Source organism: Pogona vitticeps, chromosome 6 (genome assembly GCF_051106095.1).
Source record: "Pogona vitticeps strain Pit_001003342236 chromosome 6, PviZW2.1, whole genome shotgun sequence".
NCBI lineage: Eukaryota > Metazoa > Chordata > Lepidosauria > Squamata > Agamidae > Pogona > Pogona vitticeps.
The window spans coordinates 114,928,801-114,944,532 of NC_135788.1; the positions used below are offsets into that span (position 1 = coordinate 114,928,801).

Genomic DNA, 15,732 nt, shown 5'->3' on the forward strand with positions numbered 1-15,732 from the left:
TTCTCTCATTTTTAATGGCATTCATGCAGGTTGTGACAGTGAGAGCCTTGTAACTTTTTTTTACTGCACTCACACCTTATTTGACCTACTGTGTTTCTTCCTTCTTATTCGAACCCGCCTTACCTTTGACATGTTACTGCAGCCTAAATGAATCCGGCAGAATTTCTGTTCATGAAGTTGTTCACAGCGAGCTGCGTTCACCTCTGCTGCTGTCCTTTTTTTCCCCACTCTGCAGGAGGAGATGGACACCCGACCCAAGGTGTCCTCCCTGCTCAACCGCATGGCCAATTACACCAACCTGATGCAGGGAGCACGCGAACATGAGGAGGCTGAGAATGTCCCTCCAGGCAAGAAGAAGCCCACAAAGGTGTGGAGCAGAATGGCTGCTTATCGGCCATGAAGAATGTGGGCAGTTTGAGGTAGTAAAAGCCTTAAACCGAGGGAGCAGAAAAGTTGGAGATCAGGCCTCAGAGGAGTTGGTGCTTTCCTTCAGCTATCCTACAGTTATAGGATTCCCTTCTTATAGTGAATCACGTGCTGGGCTTCTTCTCGAAATGTTAAAATGTCTTTTCACTTGGCCTGGATTTTGGCCAGTCAGTGAACACAATATGAATAGCCAGGGGGTTGGAGAATGAAGACAGACTGGAATCCTTGGTGTCTGTCTCCTCAGAACTATGCAACATGTTCAGATTCCTGGGCTGCAGGATGACATTCAGGGACCTATAATTGCCTTGGCACCTCGGATTCCCACTCTCCCCCCAAATCTCAGGTCAGGGTTGTAGGTTTCTGAATATCATCTAGATTTAGTGTATTCTAAATGGACATAATTTAATGCACATATTTAATAACACTGATTACAGTTCTGAGCTCAGTTTGTTTGGCATTGGTGTCCCTAGAAATAAAACAGGAGGGGTTCCAAGGGAGGAGATCTGAAGGTCCAGAGAGCAGGGAAGTTGCAAGTTTGTGTTTCGGAAAAAGTATTGTATCTTTCCGTGTATAAGACACCCCCACGTTTCTAATCCAAAATTAAGAAAAATAAGTGGGGCTTAGCAAATGTAGGGGGAAAGGGATCAAAGCGCTGCAGGATCACTTTGATCTCTGCTTTCCCCTCCACTTGTTTTTGTTCTCTCCTCAGCTTACTTCCATTTATAAGATGACCCCCAATTTTTAGTCTAAAGATTTTAGGCAAAAGTATAGTCTTATACAGGGAAAAATACGGTAGGTAAGGCTGTAGGATGAAAAGCAAAATCAACACAGTAAAATGGGCAAAGTTGGTTTTGAAATGGTTCTCTTTCTCTCTCCTAGACTCCACAGATGGGCACATTCATGGGGGTCTACCTGCCCTGCCTGCAGAACATCTTTGGAGTGATTCTGTTCTTGAGACTCACCTGGGTGGTGGGTACAGCTGGGATATTGCAAGCCTTTGCCATCGTATTCATCTGCTGCTGCTGTGTGAGTTCCTTTCTCTTGTCACCTGTAGCATGTCCTTGCATTGTGGTCTTTGATGCCCTGCAGAAGAAGTATGGCAAGGGAGGAGCCCCCAATTCAGGGGACTAGGAAGGAAAGAACTAACAATAATCATGATGACAGTGGTGATGATTTAAATAAATTAAATAACAGGCTATAGCTGAAGTGCTAACATTAGACCATAAGGCATCCTTCTTGAGGATATCATGTTGTGCCATGAAATCAATGATGGCTCATTCCTTAACATTGCTGCATTTTCTTAGACTAAATTGTTCGTGTATTATTAATTACTATTACTTAATTTTTTCCCCAAATATTGCCTTTCCCTTTTGCTCAATCTAATCACGGAAAGGAGCACTTCCATCGTGGCAGCTGATCTTAATTGCTTTTGTAATATCAATTAGGACACCTAATGAGAATGCATTGGCAACTTGACTCCCTTTTAGGAGAAACTGCGGAAAGTAATCCAAGAACTGTTATACAGCAATAAGTTTGGTACAATATTAAGGCTGATGTTTCCACTTAGTGAGAAAAGCAGTCCAGATTCTGTGCTTGTATGTTTGCCGTCTAAATGCCCTGCTGTCACTTCCTCTTCTCCTCTTCAGACGATGCTAACAGCCATCTCCATGAGTGCCATTGCCACCAACGGAGTTGTGCCTGGTGAGTACCTGATTTTAAAGAGCCATCTTCTGCCATACGCACTGCCCACCAAATGTGATTGTTTCCAGGAGCCCTGTTGAGTGTGTCCCTCTCTGATATTAGGCAAATGCCTACCAGGGAAAGATCTCCTGATGCCCAAACATAGGCCACTGTTTCCCTCTGCATGCTCACTTCCTAACATTGCTGTCATCTTCCAGATGTCAGGCCCAATCCATCCTGTTCTCAAAACAAATGACTCAAGGGTGGCATTTGAAATCCTTTCAAATAATCTTTAACTCGGTGCCTTTTGTCCTTTTCTACTGGTTTGTTTAGTTAAAGTTGAGTGTGTTATTGTAAACCACCTTGATGAAAGATAGATAATCAGTTCTAGAAACAAACAGATTCTTCTGGGTGTGTTGGAAGTAAAAATGATAAGATTAAAGTCCCCACCCTGACTCAGCCACTGTCTCCATTGCCAGTCTGTGTCTTTGTCTTCTCTCTGTAGCTGGGGGTTCATACTTCATGATATCACGAGCTCTGGGCCCTGAGTTTGGAGGAGCTGTGGGACTCTGCTTTTACCTGGGCACCACCTTTGCTGCTGCAATGTATATTTTAGGAGCCATTGAAATCTTCCTGGTAAGTATTACACACCTCAGAATATCCATGAAATGTTGTCCAGCAAGACTTTGCGAAAGCAGAGTAAGCATCCCGCAGTCCTCTGAGAAGCATGAGATTGCCTTGATGCCTCCTGCAGTTGCTGCCCCTCCTAAAGTGATGGGTGTCTTCTTTTTTCTCCTCTCTCAGCTGTACATTGCCCCCGAGGCAGCCATCTTCCGTAGCGAGGATCCCCTGAAGGAGCCAGCAGCCATGCTGAACAACATGCGGGTGTATGGCTCTGCCTTCCTGGTGCTGATGGTGCTGGTGGTGTTTGTGGGTGTGCGTTACGTGAACAAATTTGCCTCCCTCTTCCTCGCCTGTGTCATCGTCTCCATCCTGGCCATCTACGCGGGTGCCATCAAGTCGTCCTTTGCACCTCCCAATTTCCCGTAGGTTACTCAGTGCTCGGAGACAGCTAATCAGCTTCTTTCTAAAATCGGGCACAGAGTCCTTGTGCTCCCCAGAGGACGTGCGGAAAGGCCCCGGTGCTTGGGCTTCTCTGTGCTATGAAAAGGCTAGGGATTCCTGCTGACCCTGTTGCAAGAGAACAACCCCACCTGCCTACCCTTTGGACAATCTGAACGGTTTGTGGGTAATGGGGAGCTGGAGCTGTCCAGCCGGGTGACAGGTTTCTGGGGGGCTGGCACCTTTGCCGCCAGTTTTGCTCACCTCTTTGTGTCTCTCCTTCGCTCAGCGTGTGCATGCTGGGGAACCGCTCCCTTTCCCAGCACCACATTGACCGGTGTGCCAAGACTGAGGAGCGTAACAACATCACTGTCCACACCCGCCTCTGGCACCACTTCTGCAGCAGCAGCAACAAGCACCCCAACGGCTCTTGCGATGACTATTTTCAACAGAACAACGTCACTGTTATCCAGGGTATCCCAGGGCTGGCGAGTGGCATTATTGCTGGTAGGAAAGCCTTTTTTTCCCATCCCTGTGGACAGAGTCCTTGTTCTTGCATATTGGTCGGCCAAGGAGGAATACAGTATGCTACTGTTTGCTTCTCTGAGCCAGGGAAAGAGCAATGTGTGTCAGGATTGTCCGAGGGAGCTTTCTCTTCATCCCTGTCTCAGCAATCCTCTTATAGATTTCTTTTCCCTTGCTGGGGGAGGGCTAGCGTGCATGATCTCAGGCCTCGTGCAGCCCTGTGGGCTAGAACATACTCCTTCAATAAGCAAGTTTGCAATCTATCAGTCTGGAAGGTCAGCTACGCATAGTCGGACCGACCGGAGTCTCATAAAACTAACCTTCCTCAAAGGATATAATATGAGGATAGGGTTGATGGAATGAGGTTGGTGCAGTGTTCTAAGATCTTGTTGCCCTGAGGCCAAAAAGGGATGATCAGGGGACTGGAAACCAAGCTTCTTTGAGTAAAGACTGAAAGAACTGGGCATGTTTAGCCTCGAGAAAAGAAGGCTGGGGGTGATATGATAACAGTTTTCAAATACTTGAAAGGTAATCATACAGAGGAAGGGCAGGATCTGTTCTCAATCACCCCAGAGCCCCAGACACATAATAATGGGCTCAAGCTACGAGGAACAGGAACACAGGAAGCCAGATTTTCCAATGAAGATCTTTTTTCATTGGAAAGAGCATGTATTCCTGAATATCAGGAAAGGTGTCTTAGTTGTTAGAGCAATGCGACATTGGAACCAATCACCTTCGGAGGTGGGGAACATTCCAACTCTAGAGGCATTCGAGAGAAAATTGGACAATCATCTGTCAGATGTGCTTTGATTTGGGTTTCTACACTGAGCAGGGGTTGGACTGAATGGCCTTATTGGCCCCTTCCAGCTCCATGATTCTATGATCTTGGGAGGAAAGTTAAATTTATTTATTTATTTATTTATTTTATTTTATTTTATTTATATCCCACCTATCTGAGGACCACTCTAGGTGGATAACAACATAAAATAATGCTCTCTCTCTCTCTCTCTCTCTCTCTCTCTCTCTCTCTCTCTCTCCCTCTCTCTCTCTCTCTCTCTCTCTCTCTCTCTCTCTCTCTATATATATATATATATATATATATATATATAAAACAATTTTTACATAACAAAAACATAGAACAAGATAGAAGAGACAATAGGAAAGGGAAGAAAAGCACCACATTGATAAGAATTTCAAACATATTCTTAATAATTTTCAGAGAATCTTTGGAGCAACTATCTGGTGAAAGGCGAGATCATTGAGAAGCCGTCTTTGCATTCAGTTGATGCAGGAGGAGCCATAAATCAGCAGTATGTGCTGACTGATATTACCACTTCTTTTACCCTCCTTGTTGGCATCTTTTTTCCCTCCGTCACTGGTAAGTCCCGTGTTGCTACTGAGCATGATTCAGGTCCCTCTCCAGAGCTGAAGCAGAGATAGTTGATACTGACTTTGGGAGGCCAGTCCTAAAAGCCACCTCTTCTGTGGATCTTCTGTGGATCTTTCCAGCTTTCAGCCAATTACAGTCTTTTTGCCTGGAATGGGGCTTAATCCTGGATGGTCAAAAAAAGCTATAGATGAGACTGGGGCTTGGTGGGTGTAGGTTTATTGCTGTTTCCCTTCAGTGGCCTATTTTGAGGTAAAATGGTGTCTCCTGCGTGTGGATCCTTCTCTGTACTGGTTCTGTGCCTTTTCTCTTCACAGGAATTATGGCTGGATCAAATCGTTCTGGAGACCTGAAGGATGCCCAGAAATCTATTCCCATTGGTACCATCTTGGCCATTCTCACCACTTCATTTGTGTGTATCCTTCTTGGTAAATGAGTCAAGGTGACATAGTCAGTAAGCAAGGGCAGGAAGAAGGGTGGAGGCTACCCGTGAGTGTGACAGAAGCTTGGCCAGTTTCTTGTACCATCCACTGCCTCTCACCGTACTGTGTAACGTAGGACTCCTTGACTCTTTGATGCTCCAGATCTTAGCAATGTGGTGCTTTTTGGAGCTTGCGTAGAAGGTGTTGTACTCAGAGACAAGTAAGTGACCATTAACTGGCTTCCATTGGTTCCAGAGTCCTCAAATATAAACCAGCTGTATAATTATATTCCGGATCCACCTTTTAGATGTGTTAGCTAAAAACTTGAGTTCCTCTGGGAACAGAATTTGAACTCCCTCGTATACATTTCTGAAGCATCCTTTTTAAAAAAAGTTGATACCTGTCATTAGGTCGCTCTCTCTCATGTTCCAGACTTGATCCAGACTAGAGTCCTGACCCCATTTATCCTGGAGTAACCCAACTGGAATTGCTTCCAAATAGACATGTATAGGATTACACCATAGATGAATTGCAGTTATTCCAACTGAAATCACTGGGAATTAAAAGCAACCTACAGTCTGGATCACCCCCTTTATTTAGACTTTTGCCAAATGAAAGGTTTTGTTTCTGTTGGATCCTTCCAACTTCTCACCATTGGCGCTCAGGCAGGCAATGTAACCTTTCCATTCTTTCCTCCCATTGGATAGGTTTGGCGACACCGTGCGGGGGAACCTCGTGGTGGGGACGCTGTCTTGGCCCTCTCCTTGGGTCATTGTCATCGGTTCCTTCTTCTCAACCTGCGGAGCCGGGCTGCAGAGCCTCACCGGGGCCCCTCGGCTGCTCCAAGCTATCGCTAAAGACAACATTATACCCTTCCTGCGGGTAAGAGTGACAACTCCAGCTTAGTGTCTTGGCAACTCGGTGAAAGCATATTTTCCTTTCCAGTAGTGGACTTCTGAGGTTGATGTGCCTGTTCTCTTTCTTCTTTATACACCCCAGGTGTTCGGTCATGGCAAAGCCAACGGTGAGCCCACCTGGGCCTTGCTCTTGACAGCTGGCATTACAGAACTAGGGATCCTCATTGCCTCTTTGGACATGGTAGCCCCCATCCTCTCTATGTAAGTGTCCCGGCTCTTCTTCTCTTGGGCTGGGATTTCTAGAAGGCATAGACTTAGGGCACGGCCCCCCTGCAGCCACAGAAGATGAACCCACTTCTTGCTCTCTCTCTTAGGTTCTTCCTGATGTGTTACCTCTTTGTCAACCTGGCCTGCGCCTTACAAACCCTACTGCGTACTCCGAACTGGAGGCCACGCTTCCGGTACTACCACTGGTAAGAGTGACACCAGACCTGGGGCCTGCGAGACAGAAGTTCACCGTTGGCTGTTGTAAAGACAGGGGGGAGAAAGGGAGGGAATTGGTGCCTGCACGTTCCGTATCTAGCAGAGCAAAAGAGGGGCTCCAGTTGGGAGTGTCAGGAGGAAACTCAAGACTCAAGACGTTTGAGCAGGATTCCATGCTTCTCTGGAATGGAAAGCAGCACCCGGAAGCTCTTGTCTCCCATCTCAATAACAAGTTCATTTGTAGCTAATGGCTCTGCGTCTTCTCCTTCTCTCCTCACAGGGCACTCTCTTTCATGGGCATGAGTATCTGCGTGGCGCTCATGTTCATCTCCTCCTGGTATTATGCCATTGTTGCCATGGTGATAGCTGGAATGATCTACAAATACATTGAGTACCATGGGTGAGTGACTCTCACTTCCTGGGGCTCTGGGGGCCAAACCCCTTTAAGGCAGTCTCCTGTCCCTCAGTGAAGAAATAGCAAGGAACATCCCTTGCAGCTACATTCATTCACCTGCCCTCTGGAGTCCTCGTGTCCCATTCAACCTTTTCCTATTCTGATGGAGATGGTTGCGCAAGGGTTTGCTCTGGGCTTTTGAGGATCAGTTTTAGACCCTGTATGGAAGTCTAGGTAGAGTCACAAATCCTGGAACTGCTGTCTTCAGTTACAGAACATAAAAAGGTCAGGGTTTCTACCCTCTGTCATCCCAAAAGAGAAACATTTTCCTCCTGAAAACTGCAGTGGTGGTTGGAGACAGAGGTTTTAAGCTCAAATTCTTTGGCTCCATCTCTCTGAAGAAGAAAAAGAAGAGAGCAGGAAGCGTAATGTTTGTTTTTCATCTCCATCTGTATATAAAAAACTGATCCTGTGTTATTACATAGCCATCTGGATTTTTCATCATTGTCTTGGTGCAATCGCCCCTGCCTGAATTCTGGAAGGTGGGGAACATTTTGAGGACTGGTCCTGCCAAGCACCTTCTGTGGCTGAACAGTGCCTCTCTCTCTGTCTCTCTCTCTCCCTTTCCCTCTCCCCCAGGGCTGAAAAGGAGTGGGGGGATGGCATCCGTGGCCTGTCCCTGAGCGCAGCCCGCTTCGCCCTGCTGCGCCTTGAGGAAGGGCCACCCCACACCAAGAACTGGAGGTAAGGAAGCATCTTTTGCTGCTTCTTGACTTCACTGCCTCGCTGGGGCTGTGCGTGCATGAGACGGACTGTGTGCATACACGTGATGCCCATATTGTGTATCTCTCATTTCATGTGTGTGTGTTGTGCTATAAAATGCTCCATGCGTGTACATGAATATGCTCCATAAGTGTATGTGAATGACGTACGATTGCCTTAAACCACCTGCTACTTCACTCCCTGTATGTGTATCTTGGATATCCTTTTCTCCCAGGCCGCAGCTGCTGGTGCTTCTGAAGCTGGACGAGGACCTGCACGTGAAGCATCCACGTCTGCTCACCTTCGCCTCCCAGCTGAAAGCCGGCAAGGGCCTCACCATCGTGGGCTCTGTCATGGTGGGCAATTTCTTGGAGTGCTACAGTGAGGCACTGGCTGCCGAGCAGGTGAACCCCATGTTTACACCTCTTTACAGCTAACTAGGCATCCTTGGTGTAGTAAGAAGGGATCTTCTTCTTAGCCCCCTTCAAATATTTGAAGAGTTGTCACATGGAAGAGGGAGCCACATTGTTTCCTGGAGTTCCAGAGGGCAGTGCCCTAAGAAGTACAGTGGTACCTCGACTTACGAACTTAATCCATATTGGATCAATGTTCATACGTCGAAAAGTAAGTCGAAGTACCATTTCCCATTGAAATGCATGGGAACGGAATTAATCCGTTCCAGCATTTCAAAAGGCAAAAAAGCAGGGGGAAAGGGCTGGAAATTCAAATTTCTAGCCCTTTCTCCCTGCCTTTTTGCAGGGAGCCATTTACGAACAGCTCCGTTGGCAAAAAAATGGCATTGACTTGCGAACGGAACCTCGACCTCGTTTGTAGTCAAGCTCCGTTCGCAAGTCGATGCCAATTTTTGCCAACGGAGCTTTTTGTAAATCGAAAAGTCCGTATGTAGGGCCATTCGTAAGTCGAGGGTTGACTGTACTGGGTTCAAAGAGTGAGAAAGAAGATTTCAGAGAAATATTAGGAAGACTGTACTATAAGAGCAGTGTGATGAAGAACGTCCTTCACTGGAAGGGTGCAAACAGAAGTTAGATGGCCACTTTGCAGGGGTGCTTTTAAGTAGTGTGAGTTTCCTCCTTTGGCCAGAGATTGGACTTTGTGACTTTGGGATCCATTTTAGTGCTACAGTTCTATGCTTTCTGTTCTCAAATGCACAAAAATCATATTTGGGTATTGAGGCATAAAATAAAGCTTTCCATTAACCTGTTAGGTGCCAGGAATGTGAGAGCCTTCCTTATGCCAGAGCATGTAGCCCAGGTTTAACTGAGAAAAGCTGTCCTCAGTATATAAGAATTAGGTTCTTTCTTGGCTACCTAAAATCCTTTAAGTTGGAGATATTTGGGGTTGAACTTCTTGCATGCAAAATAGCTCTGCAGCTAAGATATATATATGACCAGGCTTAGTGCTGGCTGGTGATATTCTGGGGTAGAACATCTAACTGTCCATACAGACAGACACTCACTTACTAGTATTCTCAAAGGCTTTCTCAGCCGGGATGTGATGGTTGTTGTAGGTGTTTCGGGCTGTTTGGCCATGTTCCAGAAGACAGCCAAACAGCCCGGAAAACCTCCAACAACCAACTCACTCACTTTCTCTTACTAAAATGCATTGTTAAGAGTTAACATGAGAGATGAATCAGTCAGTAAATGTTTACTAAACAAGGCTTAAGACATGTTCTTCTGTCCTATCTGTGAATATGGTCTGGCCATATCTAAACCTGTTTGGGAGAATATGTGAAATTTACCTTAAGATTAACCAACCTGCCAGATTCAGCCTGTGTCACAGTCTCTTTTTCAAGTACGAAGGGTTTGGAGTAGGGCAGATTTGATTTAAAGTAATTTAAATCACAGTTTAAATTTTTTTAAAAAACCAGATTTTTTTGATGATTAAAATAAAAAATGGGTTTTAAAAAATCTAAAATCGTCATTTAAATCGTGATTTAAATCAAATTGATTTTTATCCACCCTGGTTTGGAGCTAAAAGGCTAGCTGCCGTTCTTTAAATGAAGGTATTCAAATGTCTCACATTTTCTGGAGCTGAACCTCAGTCCTCTTATTGGGGCTTACACCGTAATTGCTAAGAAGGTTTTTTTTTAAAGGTTGCTTCCCTAATGATGCTTTATCCCCACAATATGTTCAGGTCCACTGGCCAAAGTTATAAGGACTCTCCACCTTGCCAGAATTTTCTCTGGCTGCGGTGCTGAGACGCTCTGTGTCCACCAGCGCCTTCTAGTGGCCCTTCTGTATGCTTTTTCCCCCAGACAATCAGACACTTGATGGAAGCAGAGCGAGTCAAAGGCTTCTGCCAGATCGTGGTGGCTGCCAAGGTCCGAGAGGGCACCTCCCACCTCATTCAGTCCTGTGGGCTGGGGGGCATGAAGCACAACACGGTGGTGATGGGTTGGCCTAGTGCCTGGCGCCAGAGCGAGGACTCCCGTTCTTGGAAGACCTTCATCGGTATGTTATTTTCCAGGGTGTTTTGCTGGGAAGAGATGGAGGGGAAGGTTCGGCACAGCAAGGTGAACCACTTTGCATGACCTTTGGCCTCTGCCTTCTAGGCACCGTCCGAGTGACCACAGCTGCTCACCTGGCCCTCCTCGTGGCCAAGAATGTGGCCTTCTTCCCCAGCAATGCGGAGCCCTTCACCGAGGGGAACATTGATGTCTGGTGGATTGTTCATGACGGCGGGATGCTGATGCTGCTGCCTTTCCTTCTCAAGCAGCACAAGGTGCTGGCTGGAGGCATTGCTGGGGAGGTGAATCAGTGGGGAAGATATAAGCAGGCTGGAGGGGGGGTTGCTGACTGTTCCTCTTCCCACTTCCAAGGTGTGGCGTAAATGCAAAATCCGCATCTTCACAGTTGCCCAGCTGGAGGACAACAGCATTCAGATGAAGAAGGACCTGGCAACCTTCCTCTATCACCTCCGTATTGAGGCAGAGGTGGAAGTAGTGGAGATGGTGAGACACAGAAAACAGTGGTAGGGGGAGGGTGAAGAAACAGGGAGAAGCTGGGAATATAGGGGTTGGTTTATTGTTTTTCCCCTGGCCCAGCTTAGATGGGTGATCAGACAGTGATAGGTAGCATCCTTGATGATTATAAAACAAGTCAAGGACTTTTCAACATGTTGAATGCCAGGTCCCACCCACAGCTCTTGAAGACCCCTTGTTTCTTCAGCATTCACCAGCAGGTAACACACAACTTGTGAGCTGGTTTCCTCTTGTCCAGCCATAAGAATTAGCCTCTTGCTTCTTTGTATATGTATGAACTGCTGGAGAGCTCAGTGGTTTGGGCATCTGGCTGCAGTGCCAGAGGTTGGGAGTTTGGTCCCTACTGTACCTCTTTGACAAGGGCTGGGCACATAGGGGCCCTTCCAGCTCTGCAATTCTATGATGATGATGTTGCCTGCCTTCTAAGGAACCCCCTAGATTGAGCTTTATAAACTACTGTACTCCATTTTCCCAACCCTGTTTATAGATGTCGTTTCCTGTTGTTTGTGAAACGAGAGAGAAACATGGGCATGGCTAGAGGTGGAAAGGCCGATATCCCTGCTGTGAAAAAGATACCACTCTCACCAGTCCCCTTTTTCTTGCCCCGGCAGCATGACAGTGACATCTCTGCCTATACCTATGAGCGTACACTGATGATGGAGCAGCGTTGCCAGATGTTGCGGCAGATGCGTCTTTCTAAGACGGAACGGGACCGAGAGGTGAACGAGGTTGAGACACCTGGTGGGATGGAAGGGGTTGAAAAACCAGCACTTTCTGATTTCTCCTTCACGGACCTGCATGGAATACCTTTCTTGCAGGCTCAGCTTGTGAAGGACAGAAACTCTATGCTGCGGTTGACAAGTATCGGCTCAGACGATGATGAAGAGACTGAAACCTACCAGGAGAAGGTGCACATGACATGGACCAAGGATAAATACGTGGCATCCCGTGGGCAGAAATCCAAGTCACTCGAAGGTTTCCAGGATCTGCTCAATATGCGGCCGTAAGTACCCAACAATTCCCAGAACCCTTCAAATTTCACAGGCCTTTTCTTTCCACTTACTTACACCTCTGCTTTACATTCTGCGACTTTCAGAAACTACAGGTAATTACATGAGAGGGACTGTCCTAAGTCCTGTTTTCCAGCCTGACTTACATTCTGTGGCAAGAATATCTGTGACACCTGGTTTTATACGGTAGAACAAGAATTTTCCCCTCCAGCAAACATAAGAATTGCAAGGGAAAAAATTATGCTTTACAGTTTGGCCATTTTTCCAATTGTGCCTCCAAATGACATGTTTCATTAGGGTTTCCTGTAATTTTCCCCCATCAGTGCAAAACCCCCGTCTCTCTTCCCACTGGCCCATAGCTGTTGTGGGCTGCCATGTCGCATCTCACGTTGTTGTAGCTGCCACATTATTCTCTGTTCTGCAGGAAGTGCTCTTTTCTCTTCTCTAAAACATACGTGCCTTTAGTGATCTCCCCCATTTCCCCAGATGTTTCATCTAGAGATGGGCATGAAGTGCCAGTTTAGTGGTTGGCTCAACAGATGTTCTTAGTTGGGGCTCTGAACCTAACCAGGGGTTCACAGCCATCTTCTGGTCTCATCCACAGAGCAATTACTTTTATAAAACGTCATTCATATATGCATTGGGTCTTGGTGATAACCCACCTCTTCTCCTCCCCAGGGACCAGTCCAATGTGCGACGCATGCACACAGCTGTCAAACTCAATGAGGTCATTGTCAACAAGTCCCATGAAGCCAAGTTGGTGTTGCTTAATATGCCAGGTCCGCCACGAAATCCTGAGGGAGATGAGAATTGTATCCTTTCCTGCAGAAACCTCTTCCGGGGGGCGGAGGTGATCAGAGGGATTGGAGGGGGTGTCTGGACACTTGCATACGGTTACTTCCTTGACTGTCCCCCACCTCCAGATATGGAATTCCTGGAGGTGCTCACCGAGGGGCTTGAGCGTGTGCTGCTTGTGCGGGGTGGTGGCAGCGAGGTCATCACCATCTACTCCTAGAGGCACTGGAAGGTCCTTCTTCTGACGGACTAGCTTCTGTCCAATTGGCATCTGCTTCCTGCCTGTGACCACCTGCCACTTGAACTCCCAAGAAGAGCAGTTCTTGGTGACACGCCTCCTTCGCTTCCTTTTCCCCCTGTGGCCTCATGGGCCTGAAGTCAGGGCAGTTTTCTCCTTGTTGAGGACAGAGAGTTAACATTTTCTTCTCTCCTTCCAGAAGAACCAACATGAGCTTTTTAGACAGGTGGGTCGGGAGGTGATGCAGTCTCTCCCTCCACAAGCGTAAAAGCCCTCGAGACAAGTACCGATTCTGGTGGGGGTAAAAAGGAGCACAAGAGCAGGGACACCCCCACTGCTTCTGCCTTCTAGTTGCTGCTAACATTCTCCAGGAGCCATTACAAGAGAGCGACAGGACCATCAGCTGGAAGGACAGTTGCATGTCCTTGTCTGTTGAGGGAAATAAGAAAAGGGGACTGGAGCTTTACCGTCTGTGGTGCCATTCTCTTCTGGTTAGTGCCAAGGCCTTTCAGCTTTCTCCTTGAAATCAGAGGGAGAGAGCATCTGGAAAGATGGAGGTGCTTCTATAGTTCTTCATCCATAGCTTCTTGGAGGGGTTCCGAACTCTAAATTCACTTTTTGCCAAGGCAAGTTGGTAGAGAATGGTTGTCCCCTAACGGAGGCGGCAGTACCGATGGAGGGATTTATGTGACTGTCCTCCCAGCCAGCCCTTTTCCCTGTGGCCCTCACACTCCTGCCTGGGTAAGGAAGCCCAGAGACTTATTTCTCCAGTCTTATGCAAGTATTAAAACAGAATAGGTTGCAGTATCTGGTTGTCAAGGGAAGGTGGACAAGAGAACAGCCAGTATCCTGTTGTGATTCTGTCTGCATAATGAGAATGTCAGCAGCAGCCAATTGCTGATTAAGGAGTTCCTTTCCCAGTTGGGGGGTGCACGGGATTTTGCTTCACTGCACATGAGTCACACGGTATCCCCTTCCCCAAATAGAAAAAGGAACTCTTTGGCCAGAAGCAGGCTGCTGCTGGTCCCATTCCTGTTGCACAGGATAAATGTCAAAAGGAGTGGAAACAGCAATATCTCCTGACATTTGTTAAGTCTGCATGCTCCTGAGTACGTACACCCCCTTCCCTTGAATATGAGAGAAACTATAACCCTTTCTATGCCAAAACATTTAAGCTCACCCTCTTTTTAGAACAGTTTTCTCAGTGGTGAAGACCCACAACTGCTGTTTTCATGAGTGCTGGGAATGAGTCCTTACCACCCCTACAGAAACAAACGGGGGGAAAGGTGCTGTGTCTGTTTTGTCCTATTCAGTTTCAATGATGGATGTCTAAATCTCCTCCTCACATCCCTTGCTCAAGAACCGTATACAGGGACCACTCCTTTGGGGTAGCCTTAAGCAGATGCATCTCCAACCTCTCCTCCAGCTTTCTTTCTAAAGGGAATTTCACACACCACTGTACATCTCTTATTTGAGGGGGGTCTTTAATTTATTGGGGATGTAGCCTTGTTTACATAGAAAGTTTTGGGGTGTGATTTTTTTTTTGGCTTCCTGAATTATGTAAAGAATAAACTTTTTATACATAGTTTTGCGTCTCAGCTGTTCTGCAGTCTCAATGGTTTCAGGAACACGATGACAAACCTAGACAGCATCTTAAAAAGCAGACACATCGCCTTGCCGACAAAGGTCCGCGTAGTCAAAGCTATGTTTTTTCCAGTAGCGATGTGTGGAAGTGAGAGCTGGATCATAAAGAAGGCTGACCGCCAAAGAATTGATGCTTTTGAATTGTGGTGCTGGAGGACTCTCGAGAGTCCCCTGGACTGCAAAGAGAACAAACCTATCCATTCTGAAGGAAATCAACCCTGAGTGCTCACTGGAAGGACAGATCCTGAAGCTGAGGCTCCAGTACTTTGGCCATCTCATGAGAAGACTCCCTGGAAAAGACCCTGATGTTGGGAAAATGTGAGGGCAAGAGGAGAAGGGGACGACAAAGGACGAGATGGTTGGACAGTCTCATTGAAGCTACCAACATGAATTTGACTCAACTCTGGGAGGCAGTGGAAGACAGGAAGGCCTGGCGTGCTCTGGTCCATGGGGTCATGAAGAGTCGGACAAGACTTAACGACTAAACAACAAGAGGTCGTCGTCTCAGCACATTCTTTGATCATGTAGAATTCAATCATAGTAGAGTCTGCTCCATACTTAAAGGGCAGGAGTGGGCAACCTGAGCTGGAAGGCAACTCTCATGTTCCTTTGCTGCAAACACTAGTCTCTCAGGCTGATGGAAGTTACAGACTGACAACCCCTCAAACGTCTTCATTCCTACATTTGCCAATAGAAACTGAATTCAGTGGTCTGATCCAACATACACCAAAGATATGTTGTAGGTGAATAAGAAAATGTAGACTGGTATTTCATTTTGCATAGTGCTTACTCTTTACAACCCAACGAAAAACATTGCGGTATCTGGTTGTTAAGGGAAGGTGGGAGGATAAGAGAATGGTCAGTATCCCCTTGTATGGCTCTGCCCGCATAGTGGGAATTACAGCAGCAATCTGCTTTTTATTATGACGGTTAGTCAGAACCTGATAAAGATGCCTGACTCCCCCGAGGAGTCCTATAGAGATTTATAGACTTCTCGGGAAAAGAACAGAATGGTGCACTTCTCTTAAAATGATTCATGCCGCTTC

The 15,732-nt window shown here is 46.7% G+C and overlaps 1 protein-coding gene across 6 annotated transcripts in view; it reads left to right on the forward strand.

The window, feature by feature from the left end:
* The window catches only part of SLC12A6 (solute carrier family 12 member 6), a 50,549-nt gene extending 35,922 nt beyond the window's left edge, over positions 1 to 14,627 (forward strand). For 4 of the 6 annotated variants that reach the window (XM_072976952.2, XM_072976953.2, XM_072976955.2 and 1 more), the window contains 21 exons: positions 236 to 367; positions 1,306 to 1,452; positions 2,073 to 2,127; positions 2,612 to 2,742; positions 2,911 to 3,152; positions 3,458 to 3,675; positions 4,913 to 5,071; positions 5,398 to 5,496; positions 5,665 to 5,722; positions 6,210 to 6,384; positions 6,502 to 6,620; positions 6,734 to 6,832; positions 7,123 to 7,242; positions 7,876 to 7,980; positions 8,234 to 8,402; positions 10,274 to 10,469; positions 10,571 to 10,740; positions 10,838 to 10,969; positions 11,611 to 12,002; positions 12,688 to 12,821; positions 12,933 to 14,627. In XM_072976952.2, coding sequence (XP_072833053.2) covers positions 236 to 367; positions 1,306 to 1,452; positions 2,073 to 2,127; positions 2,612 to 2,742; positions 2,911 to 3,152; positions 3,458 to 3,675; positions 4,913 to 5,071; positions 5,398 to 5,496; positions 5,665 to 5,722; positions 6,210 to 6,384; positions 6,502 to 6,620; positions 6,734 to 6,832; positions 7,123 to 7,242; positions 7,876 to 7,980; positions 8,234 to 8,402; positions 10,274 to 10,469; positions 10,571 to 10,740; positions 10,838 to 10,969; positions 11,611 to 12,002; positions 12,688 to 12,821; positions 12,933 to 13,024 — 3,144 coding nt within the window. In that variant the 3' untranslated portion in view covers positions 13,025 to 14,627. The remainder of the gene's footprint in view (positions 1 to 235; positions 368 to 1,305; positions 1,453 to 2,072; positions 2,128 to 2,611; positions 2,743 to 2,910; positions 3,153 to 3,457; positions 3,676 to 4,912; positions 5,072 to 5,397; positions 5,497 to 5,664; positions 5,723 to 6,209; positions 6,385 to 6,501; positions 6,621 to 6,733; positions 6,833 to 7,122; positions 7,243 to 7,875; positions 7,981 to 8,233; positions 8,403 to 10,273; positions 10,470 to 10,570; positions 10,741 to 10,837; positions 10,970 to 11,610; positions 12,003 to 12,687; positions 12,822 to 12,932) is intronic. The other 2 variants (XM_072976954.2, XM_072976956.2) reach the window with 1 other exon arrangement.
* Positions 14,628 to 15,732: the final 1,105 nt, after the last annotated feature.